Source organism: Xenopus laevis, chromosome 6L, assembly GCF_017654675.1.
Source record: "Xenopus laevis strain J_2021 chromosome 6L, Xenopus_laevis_v10.1, whole genome shotgun sequence".
Classification (NCBI taxonomy): Eukaryota; Metazoa; Chordata; class Amphibia; order Anura; family Pipidae; genus Xenopus; species Xenopus laevis.
The window spans coordinates 38,586,679-38,612,729 of NC_054381.1; the positions used below are offsets into that span (position 1 = coordinate 38,586,679).

The 26,051-nt window shown below is 39.8% G+C and overlaps 1 protein-coding gene across 2 annotated transcripts in view; it reads left to right on the forward strand.

Annotated features, from left to right (window-relative positions):
- The first annotated feature begins 4,797 nt into the window (after positions 1-4,797).
- hdac9.L (histone deacetylase 9 L homeolog) overlaps positions 4,798-26,051 on the forward strand; it is a 285,273-nt gene continuing 264,019 nt past the window's right edge. For both annotated transcript variants that reach the window (XM_041565959.1, XM_041565960.1), the window contains exons 1-2: positions 4,798-5,042; positions 23,435-23,535. In XM_041565959.1, coding sequence (XP_041421893.1) covers positions 23,499-23,535 — 37 coding nt within the window. In that variant the 5' untranslated portion in view covers positions 4,798-5,042; positions 23,435-23,498. The remainder of the gene's footprint in view (positions 5,043-23,434; positions 23,536-26,051) is intronic.

The window sequence follows — 26,051 nt, forward strand, 5'->3', positions numbered from 1 at the left end:
TATCCAAATAATCCAAATTTCTAATATCGATTTAATTTTTCTCTGTAATAATAAAACAGTACCTTGTACTTGATCCAAACTAAGGTTTAATTAATACTTATTAGCAGAAACCATGGCAGCAAAAATAATTTTCTAGTACAGTTAGGGTATGAAGAACCAAATTACAGAAAGACCTGTTATCTGGAATACCCCAGGTCCTGGGCATTCTGGATAACAGGTGCCATACCTGTACTTCAGTAGGAGATTATAGGATGTGCCTTAATATGTCTTGCAGCATGCAACCTTAAACTTTAAGTTCAAGGTTCCCTTTCACCTATTGACTCTGTGTGCCCTCCAGTTGTCCTAAGTGCCATTGGTTTCATATGAAAATAATGAGTTTATTCTGTCATGTGGCACAGTATATGGATTCCATTTGCTCTATAGCAACTTATACTTTCCCATATACGATATGGCGCTTCTGGGTACCCACATTTGTAAACATTGTCAATAGTGACAACATAATGAATGCTGGAAACCCCTGGCAGCTGGAGACGCAATCTAATCGGTTCTTTACTTCACAGCTGGAAAACAATCAGCCACGGATAGCTTCCAGGCTGTTACAGTGCTGGCAGGAATAGTAAATGGATTGGGAAATTTTGTTTTCATGCAGTTTTCCAATTACTAATATGATTCAGTTTTATTTTTAAGACTGTGTTTAAAGAAAATCTAATTAAATGGCTATAAATAAGGTATAACAGTATGTCACCTGCAGTATAAGCACTTCCTACTTTTTTAACCAAGAAGCGCTCTTTTTGCAAGCCTCATGGCGCGGGGAATCGTAAAATGGACAGTCACTGTTAAATGTACAGTTCAAAACCATTCCCAAAGCAGATCTTTTGAACAGCCGAGTTGATGCTTGTGCGGTTGTAACAAACAGCAGTCGGAAGAATCCCTACACTTTGGGCCTTATTTACTAAAACTCAAATTAATCTCCATTTTTTTATGAAAACAAAGTTGACAAAACTCCCTTCCACACATTGAACTCATTAATCAATAATTTTTCTCGAAAAAAACCAGAGCGACAAAATGAAGCGGCAAATTGAATTATATGATTGAGTGCTGAAAACTTGACTTTATTGAATTTTCAGTGTAAAAACTCGACTTTTTCAGGCTCATCAGAGGAAAACCATGACCTTTTTGGATTATCCAGCGCAGACCACAATATCAAGAAATAACTTCAGGGACATCTACCATTGACTTCTACATGACCTAGACAGGTTTGAGATGGCGTGTTTTTGGATTAGGATTTTTAGCAGCTTTGGGGTATGCTAAATCTCTAAAAATTAGAGCTTTTGTTTTCCATGAAATTTTCGAGTTTTACCCTAAATTCCTTTACCAGAAAAAATGGAGGTATAATCAATGGGCCCTATGTGTCTCTACACAGCATTTTCAGCTACCTGAGCATGAACTCCACGAGAGAGTACTGTAGCTTGATTGGTTCCAAACTTCAGCCACGCCCTGTATTAGTATTATTATTATATTATATTAATATTATTCTTAGGTGTCTAGCCTCAGATATTCCCATCAGTAGCATATGGATTTCTGTTCTGTTATTTAAAGTCTTTAGGGTGTCTTCAACCAGTACATTTGTTTGCTTTGTGGAATGCCTATAGTAGTATACCACATATTTAATATCCTGGGTGCCCCCTGTTTTGTCCGTGCACTTCATTCACAGTTCCCAAAACTTTTTCAGTTAATTGTGCTTTAAAGAGAATGAGCGTTCATTGCTTATAGAAATAGGACTGCCAAAGCATTGCCGTGCACCTTTATTGACTGTTGAACAACAACTACACAAGTTGGTCACTACAGAAACAGAGTGTATATCATGCTCAGTTGTCTAGCTGTCCTATATCTGTTATTCTCCATTTTTCCTGGCACTTTGTGTCGTTCCATTATGTGCTGGTCCTTAAGCAGCCATCCCTATATGCAAGATTCCTATACAGTGGCGTAACTAGATGTTACTGGGCCCCACAGCAAATTAATTTTAGGGCCCCCAACATATTGAGAGGTTGCCCTGTTTTACCAATATATATTGTAATGGTTTATTAATTAGGGCCTCATGGGGCCCCTTATACCTCCTGGGCCCCCCTGCAGGCGCAGGGTCTGCTTCCTCTGTAGTTACGCCCCTGTTCCTATACCCACCCCTCTTTTCCAAAGTAATTTATATGTCACCTTAGAACATTAATTATAACCCCCTTATGGGGAATTTCAAAGAATTAGTAAGGAACACAGCCTAAAGATAGACAATAATATGACATAGTTCCTTAGGTCTAGCCCCAAATATATATATTTATAAGATTACCCACAAAGAGTTCATACAGTTACTCCCAAACTAGAGTAGTGAAGGTCACGTCGATCCTTTATCCAAGCATGTATTTTATGTAAAATGTGCTGATTTGTTTTTATTTACTAGATATTTCCACACAAAAATAGCTGTCTTTAGATGTACTTTTGCATCTTTTCCTGTAGCACAGCAGTTTAGTGAAGAGCTGTGACATAAATGCATGCTCATATTGTTTTGGGTGTCATGCATTGTTAATCAGTGTTAACATCTGAAAAGGACACTTAAATGTGACTTTGCTTTTAAACGCGTGTTCTGTAATACTTTTACAAACATGTGTGTTCAACAAGTGAAAATTAACAGAGGGGACAAATATATACTGTACCTATATTTTTAGGGAGGTGCGGTGGTGGAACAGTTGGAATTGCTGTATGTTCTTCCTGTATCACTCTGACACATAAAGGTAGGTAAATAGCTTCTGGTACAATTAGCCATCATACGCATATGTATTGAAGTGATGTGCAGGTCTAGAAAAACTCAACACGCACCTGACTTCCCCATCCATTTATAGACTCACGGTGACCCGCCCAGCGATGATGTCACCAAAAGGGGCGGGCAGGCGCGAGCCTATAAAACAGGAAGCGGGAAGTTGGAAGCCGGCAGTCTAGGGTCGTAGGAGAGCACACAGAAGAGCTCAACTCAAACCCGTCCACAACCTGCAATAGGGGCAGCGAGGTCGGCCCAAACCCACGCGACTCCAGGGTAGACCCCATGGGTATTGGGCCACATCACTAATGTACTGTATGTGTGATAGGAACCTTAGATTGTAAGCGGGCGTTTTCTCGGGAGCACTGGGGACGCGGTCAAATCCAGCCCTGCCCCCAATGGCTCAATGTTGAAGAGGAAATTATTCTAAGCATCTTTTTTAGTTGCGCCCTATTATTTGCTATGTATGGCTTTCAAAATTTTGGCTTTACAATTCTGCCAATTTCACTCCTGCAACTGCAGGTTGGGTTGTTAGGGTCATTCTAAACCAGGTGAAACAAAAGGGTTGTGGTGGTGGCAATAATGGTGTTGCACATTGGTAAGCACTGCAGCTCCCAATCCACTGCACTATGGGTCAAATAAACAATTTAAAGCAAGAAAAAAAATCAAATGTGAAAAGCCCTTAGTAGAGTGCAGCAGGGGCAGTTGAAGCAGCAGGGGAATTTGAAGCAGCAGGGGAAGTTGAATAGCAGGGGCAGTGGAATGCATCAGGGGCAGTTGAAGCAGCAGAGGCAGTGGAGTGCAGCAGGGGCAGTGGAGTGCAGCAGGGGCAGTTGAAGCAGCAGGGGCAGTGGAGTGCAGCAGGGGCAGTTGAAGCAGCAGAGGCAGTGGAGTGCAGCAGGGGCAGTGGAGGGCAGCAGGGGCAGTTGAAGCAGCAGGGGCAGTGGATGCAGTAGGGGCAGTTGAAGCAGCAGGGGCAGTCTTGGAAAGGTCTTGCTGATATTCTCTAAATACCTTTTTCAGCATTGACATTTTTCTACTGACATGGCTAGAGATATAAAAGTGCACTAAATCAATTTGCTACAGTGATCATATTGGGATATCTGGGGTTAATGCAATGCTCCAAATCCACTTCTACATTTTGGATTAATGCAATGATCAGGTAATTTACAATATTCCACCCACTAGTGTGGGTGGGAGATCTATCAAATATGTTTCAAATTGGGCCCAGTGATTTGCTATGGTGGGCCTAGGAATCTATAGGGCATCTGGCAGTGGAGTGCAGCAGGCGCAGTAGAGTACAGCAGGGACAGTGGAGTGCAGCAGGGGCAGTTGAAGCAGCAGGGGCAGTGGAGTGCAGCAGGGGCAGTTGAAGCATCAGGGACAGTGGAATGCATCAGGGACAGTTGAAGCAGCAGGGGCAGTGGAGTGTGGCAGGGGCAGTAGAGTGCAGCAGGGGCAGTGGAATGCATCAGGGGCAGTTAAAGCAGCAGGGGCAATGGAGTGTGGCAGGGGCAGTTGAAGCAGCAGGGGCAGTGGAGTGCAGCAGGGGCAGTTGAAGCAGCAGGGGCAGTGGAGTGTGACAGGGGCAGTAGAGTGCAGCAGGGGCAGTGGAATGCATCAGGGGCAGTTAAAGCAGTAGGGGCAGTGGAGTTTGTGGCAGGAGCAGTTGAAGCAGCAGGGGCAGTTGAAGCAGCAGGGGCAGTGGAGTGCAGCAGGGGCAGTTGAAGCAGCAGGGGCAGTGGAGTGTGGCAGGGGCTGTTGAAGCAGCAAGGGCAGTAGAGTGCAGCAGGGGCAGTGGAATGTGTCAGGGGCAGTTAATGCAGCAGGGGCAGTGGATTGTGGCAGGGGCAGTTGAAGCAGCAGGGGCAGTGGAGTGCAGCAGGGGGTCACTGGGGCTGGTACCTTGCTCTTGTTGTGAAAGCGATGCACGATTGCTCTGGCTCCAGCAGCCTCTCCCTCTCTCTATTGAATTGCTATTTTTAGCAAATCCTACTCGTGTCGCCACGGGCTGTGATCGCATCTCTCTCTGCCTCCCCTTCCCTCTCCCCATCTCTCTCTCTCTCTCTCTCTCTCTGCACATTCTGAACCATCCCTGACTCCTCGCCAATCAGCAGATGCTTCTTATCGGATAAACGGCGAAGCGCACGGCTAACTTTATGCCCCCCGTCCGACCCCCTGTGGGAGACGGGCTTGTGCCCGGGAATCTCCTGAACAGCTGCTAAACAACACAGAGGTAGGTGACGATTTCGGGCAGGTATTTCCCTATGAGTCAGGGAAGCCATCACTTCCACATCATTGTGGTCCATGGTACCCATATAGCGCAATCCCTGCCATCTCCTTGCATCCAGTGACCTGTGCCACTTACTGCGATCTTTCTCAATGCAAGTTTTAGCGCTCAATTTGGTTTTTAGCTCTAGAACAGAATGGTGTTATGTTCTTGCCTGTCGTGTAAATAAGCTCATTATACAGCAATACAGAATATAAATTATTATTGGAGCTTTTTCTGGGTTGACCAGTTAGCACAGAAAGGTGGAGAAAAGCAGCACGAAAACAGTTACATTTCTAAAGCTTTTGCGCCCACCCACAGTAACCTGATTATCTGACATTTAAATGTACAGGATTCATGTTTACTTTTCAACAGTTTTTTTCTAGGACTGTTTTTAAAGCCTAAATCTTAGAATGGAAATATTTTACAATCCTAAACTATGATAGAATGAAAATACATCATTTATACTATTTGTATGCTGAGATGATCAATTGTACAGGTTAAATCTGCTGCACCAGTTTTATTCATGACTATCATGTTGGATTTGGAGACACAGGGAAGGAACAGGTTGCAGTCCAGTGCCAATTCTGGAGTGGGGTGGAAGGAATAATAGTAGCCATGCACTTCATTTGCATTTTGTATTTGGGATTATATTTCTCCTAATTTCTAGATGAAATCTCTGGCATTACCTGGTTATTTTTGTTCCTTTAAATGTTATTAAAAGTGACCAACTGAACATGGCACAGTGGAGTGCTTTGTAGCACTCTTGTCTAAGACCAGGGCACTATCTACAAGGAGTTTGTATGTTCGTCCCTTGTCTGCTTGGGTTTATTTACTGAGTTGTCTAATTTTCTCAGACACTCCAGATACATATATGCTTCTTAATTGTGTGATAACGCTAACACAAAACTATTATACTGTGTGAATGTGACAGAACAACTTAGATTGTTAACGCTGTCAGGGCCAGGACTGAGGAACAATCTCTATAAAGCACAGGGGAAAACTTGTTGGCACTATATAAATAAGGATAATAAATAGGGAGAAATTCAAGATCTCCCAAATCAGTGTAAGCACCTGCTCTTACTCTGTAGGCTATAATTATTGAAAGGGGTGATTAACATCCAACTGATATTTCTAAAGACCATTCAATGTGTCATACAGTCTATTGTAGTTATGATCCCCCTTGTTAAGGCAACTCAACATAATGCTAAGGCTTATTGCAAATGTGCCCTGGAAGGTATTTTAACATTTTGGACTTTTAGTGTAGCACACTAGTGATATGCGGGCTTGCCCAATACCCGCGGGAATACTTGCAAGTTAGGCGGGTTCGGGCTGACCTCGCACCCCCATTGTCATCTTACGCTGCCAGCTTCCAACTTCCGCTTTTATAGCTGCATGCCTGCTTGCTCCGCCCCTTTTGTGGTGTAATCGGCGGGGCGGGTCAACAAGGGTATATGAAAGGAACTCGGAAGTTGGGTGCTGGCAGGTGGAGGGAGGGAGGATGGTTTCTGGTCGGGTTTTACCCAACCCACGCATCACTATATCACACCCGTAGGTGGGCCTGAGAATAATGTGTATAGAGTTATTATAGTGTGACTTGCTGCCAGTGTATCCTGGATAACCTTTGGCCCTGTGGGCAACTCCCAGCAGTGTGTATTAGCCCCTTTAAGCACCTTACCCTCAGGAGGAACCTGCTGGGCTCCTGGTACACAGATTAACCAGGCTGGAAAGAACAGCAGTCCAGTGGGTTGCTTCAACCAATAAATTATTTATTGACCAATACTTGTGGAAATCTCTCACAGCAGTTAGGCAATATAGATCCTCAAGTACAGTCACAGCAATCTGATATTAAAAGTAAGCCCCGCTTAGGGGGGTGGCACAGTGATTTTTGGGATTTTCCCCAGCAATAGGGATCATATGGAGTATCTTGCTACTTTGCACTTTCCCTGCTCCTGAGATTTTCCACTCGTGTCCCTGTCTGGCAGCTTGATCCCAGCACGGGTGCTTACTCAAACTACTCTACATTCGTTTTGTACATACGAGTTTAGCTGCATTTTCATATTCCTTAGTGGCAGGTGAACATTTCTAAATTAAGCCAAAATAATGTACATATTATTTGCCTCAATGTATTAGTACAAAGCAATAAATTAGATGCAATATTTTGCTTCAAAATAAGGATTAATTACATCTTATCTATAATTTGGAGCTTTCTGGATAATGAGTTTCCGGATAACGCATCCCATACCTGTGCTATGGAAGCACGGAGCTACTGCCAGCCTGGACCTGGCAGTAACTTTAGGTTGAACACTTGGATGCAACTGGCAAATATATTAAACCCTAAGGCTGATGACATATACATTGTTGTGCGGCAAGTGACGCCATCATTATGCACCCCTAAGGTGTAACTTTTTGAGCTCCCAGGAAAAAAAGTTGCATATAAGTCTGTATGTGGTACATTCAGCAGTGCTGTATATATAAGGGGTGGGTGGTGAGTGGCATATTGGGGTCCCCTGGCATGGCTCTAACTTGGTCATTATTCAGAACCCACAAGGATGCAAGGCACAAGGAAGTGCTGTACCTACCACCTGCTTAGGACAGGAGATAATTTATGCCCATCAGTGCAGATGCAGCACTGAATATTCAAGTGTTCAGTCATGCATGGGGCTCTACACTGTCTGTAATGTTGTGGCCCTTAGTGCATCTGCACTTGTGCATAGCCCTTCCTAAATTAGTTCTATAATTTTTATATTATATCATTTTTATGATAGTTTTTTAGGTCAGTGCATTGAATCTTTATCTTGCCCACTAGGTCTGTACATTGGGCAAAGCATCACTTGCATGCATAAGGTAGAAAAGAGATGTTTCTGTTCTAAGAAATGATATAACCATGTTTTTTCTGTCTTCTGTAGAATGCTGCTGACTATACTAAGCTTTAGGGTTTTCTCTGGTGTATTTAATACAGCCAGAGATATTTCAAAGGTGACATGAATCTGTACAACAGTAGCTAACATTTAGCTGCTTAATCTGACTTTGTTGTTCATTAAACCTTACAAAATGATCTGTTCATTGAATTGAATAATTACAGTGGAAGATTGTTACAAAGTTATGTTTATATAAAGCATAATGCTCCAAATAGTGTTTTATAATATTTCTGGGGCAATAATATTGGAAGAAAAGACCAACAAAGGTTCGAGTGAAATAGAAGTATGCAGACCAAATAACTGAATGTGATTATTGGCTAAAAGTAGTAGATAAAAAATGGAAACTTTATTTATATAGTCATCTCTTGCCTGACACGTTTCGTGTCACTGGGACACTTAAAGGGCACCAATCATGACCAAAATCATTTACAAATGATGTAAATGTAAACACACTATGTGAAAGTTCAAGAAATCAGATTTTTAAAACAGTTAGAATTGTTTGTATAATGTAAATGATCAGCTCACTATTCCTTCTGCAAGATCTCCCCTATCTCCCCTGCAGTTCTAGCTGCAGGCATCTTGAATTTCACTGGCTCCTCCTACCTATATCTTCCCAGCCAACTGTAGCTCTGAAATCTCGCACATGCTCAGTTGAAATTCCTTGGTTGCTTATCAACCCTTCTAAGCTATTTTCAAATCAGCCAAACCTCTGTGTGTTAGCTGCTGTTCAGTAGTGCTGCCACCTGCTGGAAGTTACTGTGTGCCTTTCATTTGCATAATGACTTTACCAGCAGGGGACAAGATAGGGAAATCTTCTGATACTTCTAGTAGAGGAGTTTACTAAAACAAGGCATTCTGGGTAGAATACTCAAAGCAGTGTTACAATCTGAGCATGCTCCTGAAATTTGCATATTATAGTCTCTGTTATAGTCACAGTATGGCCTCCCTCAGTGAAAGAACCCATTTGACAAAGTAAATGATTTTTTTAAAACCTGCAGTTTTTTCAAAAAACTATATATGTAGTTTGATTAAACGTGTTTAGATTGTACTGGTCAGATTGTTAATATGTGTTTGTTTTTGGCTGTGATAGGTGCCCTTTAATCATAGGCTATGATTAAATGTCCCAGTGACACGAAACGCGTAAGGTGAGAGATGACTATATAAATAAAGTTTCCATTTTATATCTACTACTTTTGGTCTGATCAATACGTGAGTTTACCAGTGTGCCCTGCACCAACATTTACGCTTTGTATACGGATTGTCTGCTCCCCTGAGTTGAGGGCCTGGGGCTGGAGCACCTGGGCCACGTCTCTATTTTGGTGAGTGATTCCACAAGTTTGAATTTGCTTTATATTTAAATTGTTCTTGGCTCAGAAAAAAGGAAAGCAGTCAATAATAAAAAGTAAGAGAGATTTTGCAGTGAAGTCAAGGTAGACATCACAGAATTGTTGTTCATAAAACAATATGTGTGCTCAGACAATCACATAACTATGTAAGATTAATATACAAAGTTGTCAAAAAGACCAGTTTTAATTATACCATTAAATTTGTGACACCAATTGAAAACATATATCTGTGTATCCTCAGCATATAAGAATTTGTGAAATGTGATGGCATTCAGTGCAGAGCTGCGTTCAAGGAACAGCAATCTGTTTTATAGAGGGAAGGTGGCAGTGACAATGTTTTACAGTAGTAAAAGAGATTTCACTATATTTAACAGGCATGGGGGGACACTTTTTCTACAAGAGGTTGAGACAATGGAGATAATATTTGGCACTGTCTGTACAGAGTTAATAGTGTAATGATGTAGTTGGTGAGATGACAATATAGCAGAGAGAAGATGCAGCAGTAGGAAGAGAATTTAAAGGGATTCTGTCATTGGTATTTGTACAAGATGCATCAGTTAATATCGCTCCTTCAGCAGAATCCTGCACTGAATCCATTTTTCAAAAGAGCAAACAGATTTTTTATTTATTTTTAATTTTGAAATGTGACAAGGAGCTAGACATGTTCTTAGTTTCCCAGGTGCTTTCAGCCATGTGTGCTCTGAAAAACTTCAATCACCCTTTACTGCTGCATTGCAAGTTGGAGTAATATCACCCCCTCCAGTTTCCCACCTAGTGGTAGATATGAAAATAGCACTCAATAGTAAAACATCCAAGTAATTTAATAATAAAAATTACACAATAAAACACTCCCCCCTGCTGCTACTCTGCTCCTGCTCCTCCTGCAACTGGAAGCATTATTTCTGATTGGGTGCAGGCAGACATGGTGGAAATGCAACATTTGGCATTTCGCAAAAGAGCTAGGGACAATCCACAGTGCTCAAGTCACAACAACAATATTATTGCTCAGGCAAGGAAATTAAGTGAGGAAAGTGATTACCTCTAAATAGTTGGCCTCAAATAAAACTGGATATCAGCAACTGAAAAGGCAGGTACAAGGATCAGATTTACCAGAAACCTACAGGCTATTCTCCTGGACCAGTGGTGTGAGGCCGAGCAGTCAATAAACAGGAAATCCCATTTCATACCCCAGAAGAGCCTAACAGGGACATTGTGTTTAACAAAGTTGATATTGGTGGAAAAACTGTTATTAAGTTTGGTGGGAAATGACAGTGGTGATAATAATCTCTTTTATACAGGTGGCATGTGGAAAGGGATCTCTCATGAAATGTATCAAATATTTCTAGATATGACCTGTTAAGGTTATAAGAAATTATCTCTGTTTTCATAATATTCAGACCCTTGAGCAACTATCTTATTTTTGCTACCTAAGATTTGCTGCACTGAAACATTGTTCTCTATGATATTTACATTTTAAAGCACCAAAACGAAATTATTTTTCTATGTGACATTCTTTTATATTAGAAAAAAAATAAAAACATATGGTGAAGTACAGTGACATCATGCCATGGGGCATATTTTCATCGGCAACTGGGCATCCTTAAAATATGAAAAGGAATGGATGGTGCAAGATTCCCGGTTCAGTCTGCAGAAAAACTGAAATCTTCATTAATCCCCAAAACAAAGCCATGGATTGGCTCAAGACCAAACAACCGCACATCCTACAATGACCACTAGGGATGGGCGAATTTGACCCGTTTCGTTTCGCCAAAAATTTGCCGCCGGCGAAATGTCGCCGACACCCATTAAAAAATGGGTTTTTTTGACGCACGTCTTTTTTACAAGTCCACGGGCGTCATTTCCATAGCGAAACAAGGTGAAAATATTCACCCATCCCTAATGACCACATTAAAGACCTGATTTTAAGCCAACACTTTTTGTAGACAGAGATACCCAGGAATCATCCAACTAAACTGAACAACCTGACCAAATCTTTTAAAGTGTGGGCCAAAAATCACTCCTTTTTGCAAAGCTGGTGTTTGATTTTTATTTTTCCTTCTAACATAAAACAAATGACATGTTAAAAAAATATATTTAGTGCTTTGAAAAAAAAATATCATACAGTGTAGAATAGGATTTGTTATTCAGTGGAATGAGATGATTGGTAAATGTAAGAAAGTAAACAGTGTATGTTTGCTCTATAATTGAAGTATAAATATATTTAGCATGATCAAAGACCCATGAAGCAGCCCAAACTGGCTTAATTTTAAACGATTCTCACAAATTGACCCTAGTCTATGGGTAATAGGTCACCAGAAAAAGTGTGAGAGTCTTTGAAGTAAATATAGTATTGAGCAAAAGTAAAGATAAAATAAATAATTTTTAGGACTAGGAGATGGACATGCGATAATGAAGTGCTCAACCCCTGTGTTCTGTCTCGTCAGACCAGGTGCTTAGTGGTCAATTACCCTCTCTGCCATGGGTTGAAATCATATACTCAGTCCATACGACCATAGCACACTAACAAATAGGTTTCTGTTGCATTTCAAATGCTTTATTGGCTCATTACAGTAGACAAAGGCAACGTTTCGGGCCGCACAGGGCCCTTTATCAAGCCTCAACAGAAACCTATTTGTCAGTGTGCTATGGTCGTATGGACTGAGTAGGAGATGGACATGGACTGCCCAATGCGTTTTGTGCAAAGCTGTATGAGTAAATGCCCTGACTGGCACAAAGCACGTTATAATAGTTTCTGTTTCTCTGGCTGCACTGCTGTGGCCTTTCTAATGTCGCCCCACTCTCCTTTCGGAGCTCTTTCGGATCTTCGGAGTGGGTCAAGGGGGGTAGGTGCATCACTAATGCAGAGAACTCAATTTAAAAAAAACTGAATATTTACTGCCCGCTAACCTTCAGGGCACTGCCCCAAAACTTTAACTGAAGTAAGTGATAATGCAGTGCTGTTAGCATTCCATTTCCCAACTTGCATTCTGATAAAGCTTGGTCCCTCAGCTTACAGTATATTGTTTGAGGGCTCTAGTGTGGGCACATAAACATGGTGTATTACAACGTCCCCTACAAAAGATATTCTGTATTTATTTTCACATGATAAATAGTCATCTCAAATCATGGCATTAACAGTTGAGAATTGTACATTAATGGGTCACAGCAGTACAAATCAATAGTACTAATGGCAGATTTATAAGTATTGATGTTCCTCTTGTTCTTACTTAGGTTGACTCAGCTTTAATTTAAATAGTGCCATATGTGGAAATCAAATAGTGTTATATGTTACCAAGTACTTTGACAGTTTTTCATTCATTCATTCATTGTTTGTCCTTCCCCTAGTTTTTACTACTCCGTGCTGAAACAGTTTGACACCATTAGCACCTTTGTTAGTCTTTGCATTTACAGCTCATGGAAATGGACATACATAGTAACATACAAAGTAACATAGTAAATTAGGTTGAAAAAAGATACAAGTCCATTAAGTTCAACCTTTCAATTATTCCAACTGCTAGTTGATCCAGAGGAAGACAAAAAAAACCCAAACATTTGAAGCCTCTCCAATTTGTCTCAGAGGGGGGAAAAAATCCTTCCTGACTCCAAAATGACAATCGGACTAGTCCCTGGATCAACTTGTACTATGAGCTATTTCCCATAATCCTGTATTCCCTCACTTGCTAAACACCATCCAACCCCTTCTTCACTCTAATGTATCAGCCTGTACCACTGATTCAAGGAGAGAATTCCATATCTTCACAGCCCTCAATGTAAAAAACCCCTTCCGAATATTTAGGTGGAACCTGCTTTTTTCTAATCAGAATGGGTGACCTACATGTGATATCAGCAGTATAATGATGTGGCAACAGGCACCCCCTGCAAAAAATATCATTGCAGCACTGGGGACCTAAGTTCGATTATGACCTGGACACTATTTGCATGGAATTCATTTGTCATCCAAATTGGTTTCATTAGAGTATTCTGGCTTCCTCCTCACTCCCGGCAAATTAACCCTGTAAATGGGAAAGGGCTGATGTGACTAATGAGCAATCTTTGTAAAGACTCTTACACACAAGAGTTTTTGGCTTCATGTAAGCTACAAACGCAGGTGGAATGCAACATGCTGCATTCCACCTGTGTTCGGCGCTTACATGCGTCATCGAGAGGATTGGACCATACAGAAGAATTAACTGTGTCTGGGCCTGCGCTCCCCTGCAGTTGAACGGATTTAAACTGAACGCAGGGGAGCTCAGCCCAAAACGCTCATGTGTAAGAGCCCTAAAGCTCTGCATAAATGTGTCAGCACTATACTAATTAACAAAATACTAATATAATACGTTTGATTATCAGTACTTCATGGGGTCAATTTATCAAAGAGTGAAGTTCCGCCACTAGAGTGAAATTTCGCAGCTCTCCATTCATTTCTATGGGACTTTGAAAGGCTTATTTATCAATGGGTGAAAGTGAAAGTTCACCCTTTGATAAATACGCCTATAAAAATCCCATAGAAATGAATGGAGAGTGGCAGAATTTCACTCTAGTGGCGGAACTCCACTATTAACTTCACTCTTTGATAAATATACCCCCATGTCTTTTAGTTATCACTCCACGCATGGTGAGGGGAATGAATTAGGGTTAGAGTCATCCTACTCCTTACCTTTGATTAGGAAAGGGGTCACTAGCCTGCCTGAAAAAAACACACATATGCCCCTATCATTACCTGCTCCTTCTTCCTTATATGACCCCAGGGTTGAGGTTCTCAAAAACAGAAATGTGACCCCATCCACATGTCCCTGCTATGGTGTCTAAATAGGTGCTTGCCTGAATCCCTAACTCCGGTTACCCCACTTTCCTCACTGTATACTGTTAACTATATGTCCGAAATTGTTGTCATTGGTTGTCAGTATGTACCCATCTGCCTTTGTTCTTAAAGAGATTGAGAATGAAACATTGGAAACAATATCAGAATAATTGCTGTTTTTAAACTAAAAATTAAAGCTCATGGGCAAATAAACATATTTAATAAACATTACTCAAAACAATGCTTCCTAATATTTGTAACAAGTTTAAATACTTCTTAGGCAAAAGGCCATTTTTAAGCTTACTGCTATTAGGAACTTTGAATATGTTTTACTTTAAAAAGCAGCTTATCCCATGACAGAACAGCTGTATTCAGCTTATGACTCATCATAAAAAACTAGGTTGCTAGTTGTGCATTATGGAGCTTAATACAGCTGGTATATGTAATATAGTTGGCAAAGCCCCTACTAATTCTCAGGGCAGGGCATAAGCATAAATGAATATGTGTTTAGCCATTTCAATAATTCGATTTCCAGTAGCTCTTCTCCATATTTACAAATGCTCCTTTACAAGCAAATCAAATTGTGCACACGTTATTCTCATACGTAAGTTTAGGGGGCAGATTCACTAAGGGTCGAATTTCGAAGTAAAAAATACTTCGAAATTCGACCCTCGAATTGAAATCCTTCGACTTCGAATATCGAAGTCGAAGGATTTAGCGCTAAACGTTCGTTCGATCGATCGAAGGATTTTTCGTTCGATCGAACGATTAAATCCTTCGAATCGAACGATTCGAAGGATTTTAATCCAACGATCGAAGGAAAATCCTTCGATCAAAAAATGTTTAGCAAGCCTATGGGGACCTTCCCCATAGGCTAACATTGACTTCGGTAGGTTTTATCTGCCGAAGTAGGGGGTCGAAGTTTTTTTTAAAGAGACAGTACTTCGACTATCGAATGGTCGAACAGTCGAACGATTTTTAGTTCGAATCGTTCGAATCGAAGTCGAAGGTCGTAGTCGAAGGTCGAAGTAGCCCATTCGATGGTCGAAGTACCCAAAAAATACTTCGAAATTCGAAGTATTTTTCATTCGAATCCTTCACTCGAGCTTAGTGAATCGGCCCCTTGGTGTCTAATGAAGATTGTGACATTTAGAAAGATCTCTGGACATCTGCAATTCTTATTGTATTTATAATTTATTTGCTGTTTCAGGGCCCATTGCCTCTCAGTGTACATGGTTTATTTGGGGTGCCATGGCCCGTACAGTTATGGGATCCTTTATCTGGAAAACCGATATCCAGAAAGCTCCTAATTTCAGAATGGCCATCTTCCATAGACCTCATTTTAAACAAATAATTTACATTTTTAAAAATGATTTCCTTATTCTAATAAACCAGTATATTGTACTTATATAACTAATATATACTTAATCCTATCTTATTGGGTTTAGACCTAAACTATGTTAATGGTGTGACATCACTACTAGTTCACTGCAAAATAACTATTTTTGGGTCAGGTTGGGTAGCAGGTCTAGGTAGGGGAACATATTGGGTGGTGGGCGGGGGTCGGATTGCTGGTCAGTGGGTCTGGATTGGACACGGGTCTGTCCAACTGCAACCACACAGGACACTACGCACTGCAACTCTTTTTGCCAAGATGGACAATATTCCTCTGTGTCGGAGACGAGATGCAGCTCTCTTGGCCAGGTCCCTCTTTCCGCTCGATGAAAGAGAGAAATTTTGTTAAAACTTTTGTAACCCCTTTTTGGCCACCCCCCTATGCCAAAGATTATTCATCACATTTTCTTACCAATGCAGGTCCTGAGTCCCCTTTGCTAAGTGAAAGGGTACTGGGCATTACCTCTCATGGCAGTGCCTCCACCTAATGGGATCCGGGAATACACCTAATGGGCGGCCCCATTAGTAAAACATTCAAAAACACAAAGTACTGTGTAACAAATAACTATATGTAAGAGAAAGGCAAAGTAAAATACATTTACATATTAATTGACCCACTACCCTGGGAATGTATGCAGTCCAAAGCCTGGCCCTCCATGCCAGGCAAAGTCCTGCAACTCCTTTGGCAGACAAAGAGTCTTAGTCCCTTTTCCCCAAAGAATACCATTGTCCCCAGATAGTGCGAGCACAATAAACCCTCTTTACTCCTCACAACCAGCTCCCAACTCTGTCTATAGCACGAGCACGCAGAACTCCTCCTCTGCAGAATTTCAGCTCCCAGCACTCTCCATAGCGTGATCACAATAGAAATCCAGATTTGGAAATCAGGAGCTTCAGACCCTCATGGTCTAGCTCCCAGGCTTGGGGCTGCCGCACCCCAGCCTCAGAGGCCTCCTGCCTTGACGACCAGATTCTTACTCCCACTCTGTCCTCCGTGAAGTAAAATCAGCAAATCCATACATGAGCACATGGCATCTCCTATTTATAGAAAAGTGGTGCAGCAGCAACACCTTGTGACACCCTCCGGCATCTGCTAGCATGCTGCACAGGGACAAGGCTCAGCCCCTCCTAAGCTCCTAAAAGACCCTGTAGCTACACAAACAGGTGATTTCCCACCATGTGGTTCAGATTTTCAGGAACAGAGGGGGATTAACCCTCTGTATCCCTACACGTTTTTATGTTTTGCAGCTCTTGATTTTTGAATAGGCACTAGAATATGATTGCTAGGTAGGTAGTTTAATCATAGAGGGGATGAATACAAGGATAAGTAAAAAAATGTTATGATAATCTAACTGCTCTATAGTTCCTGCCATTCTTCCCTGACTGAAGCAACAAGAAAGCATGATAAATTCTAGGACTGATAGAACCAGAAGAATAAAGACAAAATCCTTAGATATGTTAAATATGGACAACTTGCATTGTTGCATTAGAGTACAACTCTCTAAAATATAGTAAAGTTTAACTGTTTGTGAAACTTTTCCTTTAATGAGTATATTTCATGTCTTGTCAACTAAAGATGCACAAAAAATTAGCTTCATATAAAACATAAAGACATTCATAGCTAAAAAGAAGTCTAAATATAACCAGAGTGTTTGAAATTAAGTTGACGAGTCCAGAGAGAACCATTCTCACTTTGTCAGGACAAACTTGTTATATTTAATTTGTGACCAAACTACAAGGCTAGCAAATGTCATATTAATTGTAGGTGACAAACCAGAGAGTTTAGTGAGCACTAAGGAGAACGCTCTTGTGCACTTGGTGCTACTGCACTTGTTAAATGACCCCTAATTTCTTTAATTAATGTATAATGTAAAGATGCTTAAAATGTAATTTTCTTTCATTATACAAAACAATGGGTAGAGATAATAAGAAATAATGAGTACATTTTTAAAAATTAAAAAGTAATTAATTAGCCAACAAAATATAAATATTCTCTATAGCTGGACACATAAGAATGCTCCATACTGAAAAATATTTATTCACAAGAATAACAATAATGGCTTTGCTTGATGGAGAAGATACATTAATTCTTTACTTCTGAGATTACATTTGTAATGAATATTTCATATACAGAAAGCCAGCAGGACTCCTGCAGAAGTGGTTATTCTATGTTTGCGGTAAATAACAGTTGGATTTGTATAAAGGGACTGCTGCGTGAAGAAAGCTAATGGAAGTTTGTTACTTTAGTGTTTATGGAAATAGGCCGGAAATGGTTTCAGTCAATAGATTTAAGGCGTAAAACACCAGGGATTCCAGTTTCCCATTAAGCCTTTCATTACTTATCAGTTTCTTTAGCTTTCTTGTGTCGGACTGAAATTCATAGTGATGTGTGTTTCCTTTATTTCAGCTGCTTGTATTTAACTGTATATTTCAACTTTATTTTGTATTTAACAGTACTGAAAAAAAAAAAGATATGCAAACACTATATTTAACTCAATGAAATCTGTTTCTTTAAAGGGATTTGACCCATATTCCACTTTTAACAAATATCCAACGTTCTTTTTTTATCTATGGCTTATTAGTGCTGTTACCTATTACAGGTATGGGATTCGCTATCCAGAAACCCGCTATCCTAAAAGTTCTGAAATATGGGAAGGCCGTCTCCCATAGACTCCATTATAAGCAAATAATTATAATTTTTAAAAATTATTTACTTTCTCTCTGTAATATTAAAACATTGCCTCGTACTTGCTCCCAATTTAAATATAATGAATTCTTATTGGAGGCAAAACCAGCCTATTTAGTTTGATTAATGTTTAAATTGATTTTAAGTAGACTTAAGGTCTGTAGATTCAAACCAAAAGACCCCTAATCCGGAAAACCTCAGGTCCCAAGCATTCTGGATAACAAGTCCAATAACTGTATACACAGATCTCATAAAATAACTCTGATTTCAGTCTAGGGCATTGAACTGCTGTGCCAAAGGAGAACCAAATCCTGTTTATAAAAATCCCCTACCCCTCTACCCTACATAGACCCTCCTCCCTGCTGCCCCCAGCCTAGGTGTTTCCCTGAATAAAAGGCCCTAACTCCTTACTTACCCCTCGTTGCAGACTCAGGGCATCATAGTTCTTGGGCACCATCTTCTTCTCTTCGGTAATCTTCGGGTCTTCTTCTTCTAGTGCTTCGGCAATTTCCATGGCTTTCGGCGCATGTGCAGTTGTTCGGGATTGTGGCAACGGAGCATGCGCAGACACAACACTCTCTTCCCTAAGATTACCGAAGAGAAGAAGATGCCGTCCGTGAACTCTGATGCCCTCTGAAGGAGGGGTAATTAAAGAGTTAAGGGCATTTACCCAGAGTGACACCTAGCCTGGGGGTGGGGGGGAGGGAACAGGGAGGGGGTCTATGTAGGGTAGGGGGGTAGGGGATTTTAATAAAAAAGGGTTGGTTCTCCTTTAAAGGGTGTTGTACATTTTTTAAATTAACTTTTATTATGATGTATAAAGTCATATTCGAGATAATTTGCAACTATTTTTCAATTTTTATTATTTTCGTTTTTCTTTTAAAATTATTTAGATTTTTATTCAGCAGCTCTCCAGTTTGCAATTTCAGAAATCTAGTTGCTAGTGTCCAAATTACCCTAGCAACCATGCATTGAATAGGAATAGAATATGAATAGGAGAGGCCTGAATAGAAAGATATTCAGAGACAATTTCTAACTGGTTTTCATTTTTTATTATTTGCGTTTGTTTTGTATTTGAGCATTTGTTTTTAAAATGGGGTCAGTGACCCCTATTTGAAAGCAGAAGAAGAAGCAAATCATTTAAAAATGATAAGAAAGAAAAAAGTAAGACTGGTGTAGGGGTGGGGTGGAGTGCTTAACATTTTGGCACTCCCTGGTGATTATGGTTTTATTTTCCTTTAGTTAGAGAGGACATTTCCCTCTGATATCTTGGTAATGCTGTTGGACCTGGAGTTGGTCTTGGAAAAACGTTTTCATTAATATGTGTACTGGATATTTGAATGGCTCAATGAATTTTACATGAATAGTTGGCACTAATTCTATTTCTATATGCTGTTTTATAAACACATGCAGACTCATGTCATGGCTTTAACATGGCCAAAAAAGAGATGGTAGAGTGAAAGAAATAAGTTGTGGATACTGTAGAAAGATATGAGCTATGGACACTGTGTGTACTGTAGAAATAGATGCAGTAGAGAAACTATTTCTACAAATGCAGGGCAGTTGATATACATGCATTCCCATCAAGATTTAAACAAACGAATGTGTCCATCTCCTATGCCAGTAAGTCAATAGCATGGTTCAAACATGAGGAAATTCAAAAGAGACTAGAACATGTTAAGATAAACAAAGGTCCGGGGCCAGATGGTATTCATCCCAGGGAACTTAGCGAGCTTAGCTCTGTGATTGCCAAACCTCTTTACTTAATTTTTCAGGATTCATTTAGGTCTGGCATAGTACCGAGAGACTGGCGAATTGCTAATGTGGTGCCTCTATTCAAAAAAGGATCCCGTTCTCAGCCTCAAAATTATAGGTCAGTTAGTCTGACGTCAGTAGCAGGAAAGCTTTTTGAAGGGTTATTACAGGATAAGATACTGGTCTTTATAGCAAATCATAATACTATGAGTTTGTGAAAAGCATGGTTTTATGCGTAATAGATCTTGCCAGACTAACTTAATTTCTTTTTATGAGAAGGTAAGCAAGGACCTCGATTCTGGGATGGCAGTGGATGTGATTTACTTAGACTTTGCTAAAGCATTTGATACAGTGCCACGCAAAAGGTTACTGGTTAAATTAAGGAATGTTGGCCTGGAACATAGTATTTGTACCTGGATAGAGAACTGGCTAAAAGATAGACTACAAAGAGTGGTGGTAAATGGAACATTTTCTAATTGGACCAGTGTTGTTAGTGGAGTACCACTAGGCTCTGTACTAGGTCCCTTGCTTTTCAACTTGTTAATTAATGACCTGGAGATGGGCATTGAAAGTACTGTTTCTATTTTTGCAGATGATACTAAATTGTGCAGAACTATAGGTTCCATGCAGGATGCTGCCACTTTGTAGAGTGATTTGTCTATTTTGGAAAACTGGGCAGCAAACTGGAAAATGAGGTTCAATGTTGATAAATGCAAGATTATGCACTTTGGCAAAAATAATATAAATGCAAGTTATACACTAAATGGCAGTGTGTTGGGAGTTTCCTTAAATGAGAAGGATCTAGGTGTTTTTGTAGATAATAAGTTGTCTAATTCTGGGCAGTGTCATTATGCGGCTATTAAAGCAAATAAAGTTCTGTCTTGCATAAAAAAGGGCATTAACTCAAGGGATGAAAACATAATTATGCCTCTTTATAGGTCCCTGGTGAGGCCTCATCTGGAGTATGCAGTGCAGTTTTGGACTTCAGTCCTTAAGAGGGATATAAATGAGCTGGAGAGAGTGCAGAGACTAAGTGCAACTAAACTGGTTAGAGGGATGGAAGACTTAAATTATGAGGGTAGAATGTCAAGGTTGGGGTTGTTTTCTCTGGAAAAAAGGCGCTTGCGAGGGGACATGATTACACTTTACAAGTACATTAGAGGACATTATAGACAAATAGCAGGGGGCCTTTTTACCCGTAGAGTGGATCAGCGTACCAGAGGCCACCCCTTTAGACTAGAAGAAAAGAACTTTCATTTGAAGCAACGTAGGTGATTCTTCACAGTCAGGACAGTGAGGTTGTGGAATGCACTGCCGGGTGATGTTGTGATGGCTGATTCATGGCTTGGATGATTTTTTGGACAGTTAGCTCAACAAAGAAGGACCGCTCAAGGTTCACTCTTCCTTTTTGCTGCTCCAATCGTGTGCTCAGTCTGCAGCATCCCCACTGCTGAAATCCAATTAGTACCAAGAAAAAGGACGGCACTCCGGTAAAAAGGAATATAGTTTTATTCCATACTCCTGTAAGGATCCAACGCCCTACGCGTTTCGGGAATCACTCCCTTAATCATAGGCATGATTTTTTGGACAGACAGAATATCAAAGGCTATTGTGATACTAAACTCTATAGTTAGTATAGGTATGGGTATATAAAATTTGTGTGAAAGTAGAGAGGGGTGTGTGTATGGATGCTGGGTTTTCATTTGGAGGGGTTGGACATGATGGACTTTGTCTTTTTTCAACTCGATTTAACTATGTAACTACCGTATGTAACTATGTAAATAGCAACATAGGCTCCAGTGTTTTTAGTGACCAAATGTAGCTGACAACTTGGATGTGGGGGTCAGGGGGGGGTCAGGTTACCTTTGGTTGCATCGATTGCATGTATAACATATTAACAGAATACATGTAAAAGCTTTGTCTCTTTGTAGTATGATTTAATGAACACTTTTGGCTTCAATTCAAAATAGTTTTCAGGTATCTGTGTGTTTTTTCCCCCACAAAACTACAGGAGTGTTCACACATCATAGTCATATATTAGCAAACACTGAGATTAGAAAAAGAGAGAAGAATTTAATTTATACAGTGGTAATGAATCAGACATGGGTTCTGCATAATGCTGAGCAAATTTGCTCCTATTGCAAACATTATTTTCAGGTCTTTAAAAAGGAGATGAAAATGTAGATTCCTATGTGATCAATTTTTGCCCAGATTTGGAAAAAAAATAAAAGCCGTGCATAATTCATAAACATCAGATTATGTTTTGCAGATGATGCTAAAAATAAAAGGTAGGGCTGTGATATTCCCTGGGAGATAAATTAAGCATGCTGTACACAAAGCAGGAAGCAATTCTGACCTTGATCACAAGATCAGAAAGAAAATATGCATGTAATATTCATACATCTAGCAGCTTAGAATTGCCAAGTCATGACCCAGTAGAACCTGGGCTATTTACACTTTCAGATTGAGCCTCCCAGGGCCAAGCAGAAAAGCTGGCATCCAGGACCCACTCATACAAATACTATGGGGGAATGTAATAAAAGTCGGTAACGGAAAAACTATTCGCAATGCGAAACGTTATGCCTTTGCGTGAACAAATTCTGCTTTGCACGAATTTAATATAGCTTTTGCGAACCCGAAAACTGTTTAGCGACAGTGGAAGACCGTGTGCGAATTTTATAGTTTGTGACAATGCAAATAATGTAATAAAACTTCTTAATGAAAAATTCGTTATGTTTGCTCCAAAAACATTACGACACCTTCAAGTACTTCTTAAGAGTGCGCAATTAAAATCCGCAATGCCCAATTAAAATTCGCAATGTAATAACAGTTTAAGGAGCAATATTACATAGCAAAATGTGGATTTTTATTCTTATTGGTGCAAATTGTTTTGCTCTTTGCGACTTTTATTACATTCCCCTGCTAGAGCATTAGATGGATCCGTGATATAAATAAGTAAGATATAATAGAGTTTGTATTGTAGAGGGGTCCAGCATGATATTCCTCGGTACTCTTACAGACATGGGTATTTATAAGGCCATATTTTCAGGCTTTACACCCATAAGGATGTAATTACTTTATAGGAAGCTGCATGTTTTGATTTAATAACTGACGGGCTATGTAAAAAAAATATGGGAACTCGGAACATAAAAGACTTAGTAAATAATTTAGAGAAAAATATATTTAGCATTTCTGTTTTGGGCCTGTTAATTTCTAGTAACACTAGAAATTAACTAGATTAGTAAAAACAAATTTGAATTTCTTGCATCTAGGTGTATGAATTTATCATAAGGCCAAATAGCAGCTGCAGGCCTGGCAACTTAAGATGAGAAGTCCAGTAATTAATTTGAAGATATGTATTGTAGAGGCCAAGGTCAAGGCATCAATCACTGTAATTTCATAAAAGATTTTTTTTCACAGTGGGTTCATTTACTAATTCTAAACATTTATTTTAGTTCACCAGTCATTTGCAAATCGTGATCAAAAGTGGCATCTGATCTCCACCAAAACCCTGAAGGAATGTCTTCAGTGGAAAAGAACTCTCCTGTGCCATCAGGTCAGATCTTTCATAAATTAAGATGTTTTGACATTTTAAACATAAGAGAGGTGATTAAAATGTACTGTACTGTCTTGGTTACAAATAGAGTATGTTTGTACTTTACTATAATCTTTTGGTAATTTTAGAGGTTTTTTTTGATCATTCTAACCTGTTCATTTTCATGATGATGTAAATGATGTAAATAATGGTACAAAAATCTGAAAGTATTGGTGAAAATGAAGTGCAGCACCATCCCATCGGGAAGGTGGGTGGACAAGTGTAGCGTTATAACTCCAATTTCATTCCTCCCTGAATTCTGGTTTGAAAAAAAAAGAAAGAAGGGAGGAGAGAGTCCAGAAACTGCTTGTAAATCCAGCACTATTGCAGATTTGAGATGCTGGATTATTGGTCCTATACCTATACTGTACATAGTATTGCTATATTAGTATAAAATTGTTAATAAGTGTTCTGTGCATTACTCTTATTTGCACCTACTGTTTGTATAAAGAAAAGTCTGCTTTGAGACAGTATTTAGAGTGGTTTTCATTTGCACAATAGCTTTACAGAACTTTTAAGGTATTCAGCGTAACTGATTTATACTGTGGTTGTATTTCATTTCTGAAAGAAAAAGTGTGAAAATCAAATGAGATTAATCCTTATCAGCTATTTTGTGTTTGTTGTACTGGATGCTTAAATAGTTTTTTATTCAACAATACAAAAATAATATGTAAAAATTTCAGTGACATACTAGAATAGTGCAGATAATGTTGATGTTCATGCATCTTGTTAAGAAAAGGGCCCCAATTCCTTAAGGTTTCCTTTTGAATAATGAAAATAGAAGGAGATGAATGTCTTTCTTACTTTTCTTTTCTTTTGCTTCTATAAAGGTTTTACAAAATCATCTCCCATATATATATCTATATCTATCTATCTATCTATCTATCTATCTATCTATCTATCTATCTATCTATCTATCTATCTATCTATCTATCTATCTATCTATCTATCTATCTATCTATCTATCTATATATATATCTACATAGGCATTGCCTAGTTGGTATATAAAACAATTGCAGTGTTCTTCCCAGGCATTTTTTGCAGACCTGGCTTACAGTAGCTTCTGCACGAACCTTGACTGCCTTAAAGGAGAACTAAATCCTAAAAATGAATGTGGCTAAAATGCCATATTTTATATACTGAACTTATTGCACCAGCCTAAAGTTTCAGCTTGTCAATAGCAGCAATGATCCAGGACTTCAAACTTGTCACAGGGGGTCACCATCTTGGAAAGTGTCTGTGACACTCACATGCTCAGTGGGCTCTGAGCAGCTGTTGAGAAGCTAAGCTTAGTGGTGGTCACAAATTATCCAGCAGAAAATGAGGTTTGTCTGTAATATAAGATGATACAGGGCTGATTATTAAATTGTGATGCTAATTGCACCGGTTTCTGTACTGCCATGTAGTAATTATCTGTATTGTGACATTTCTATTCTATGTGTTCTATATATTGTGAGACACAGAAATTTACTACTAAAGGGCTGTGGTTGCCTTGGGCTGGGACAGAAGCACGAAACATAATGTGCAACATTTCTAGCAACCTCTTTAGTTAGGCTTTAGTTCTCCCTTAATTGAAGACTCTTTACAGAAGCTGGTTGTACAGAATGCAACTGCAAAAGTGCATGGCTCAGGGTTTGAGGTACAATATATATTATTTATTTCTCCACATGACTACATTTTCTTCCCACCTGGTAGAATGTTTTTTCTGTGGAGACAACTGATTTAGCTTATGACCAGTCACACGGGTGCAGTAATAGATTACTGTTAGTCATAACAGCAGCAGGGACAATTTCCTAAGTGTGCTTATATCCTGAAAATAGAGGCACGATTATAACCATTGCACCTGTAGGGGATCAGACAAATCCTTCCCCTGTTTTTCTGTCTTTGACATCATCCAGCCCAGTTACAGGCTGGAGAGCCATCCAATTGGCTGGACACCCCAGTGCATCCTTGGGAGTACCTGACTTTGGAGCCAGATATACAGGGTTTCCCACAGAGCTTAGAAAGGGAAATCCCTTCTGCAGCAGCTAGAGAGGATCAGATCTGTGGAGAGTGACACAGCTGCTTAAAAGGAGTTCCAGGAAAAAAAGGCTGTGTTTTGCTCTAGGGCATTAGGAAGAGCCAGTTTCTATCTCCTGCCTGTGGATACTTTGGCTACTGTGTGTTTCCCCAGGGTGAGGACAGATCTTGCTCGTGTACCTTTCAAACGGGACAGGTACCTTGGGGCAGGTAGAGCTACCTGGGGACATAAGAGTTCTTTGGGAAGGGACATTGAACTGACCGGAGTGATTCTGCATTTATCCAACTGGTGTGGGACTGTGGCATTGAAAGACTGTGCCAGGGGTTGATAGTCCACACAGGTTACCCAAAGTAAATCCTATATTGTGTGATTTGCATTTACAGTTACTAAATACAGTTTACATAAAGTTTATATTTGTTTTATTGCAAACTGTGTGTGTTTTATTTTTCCTAGTGAA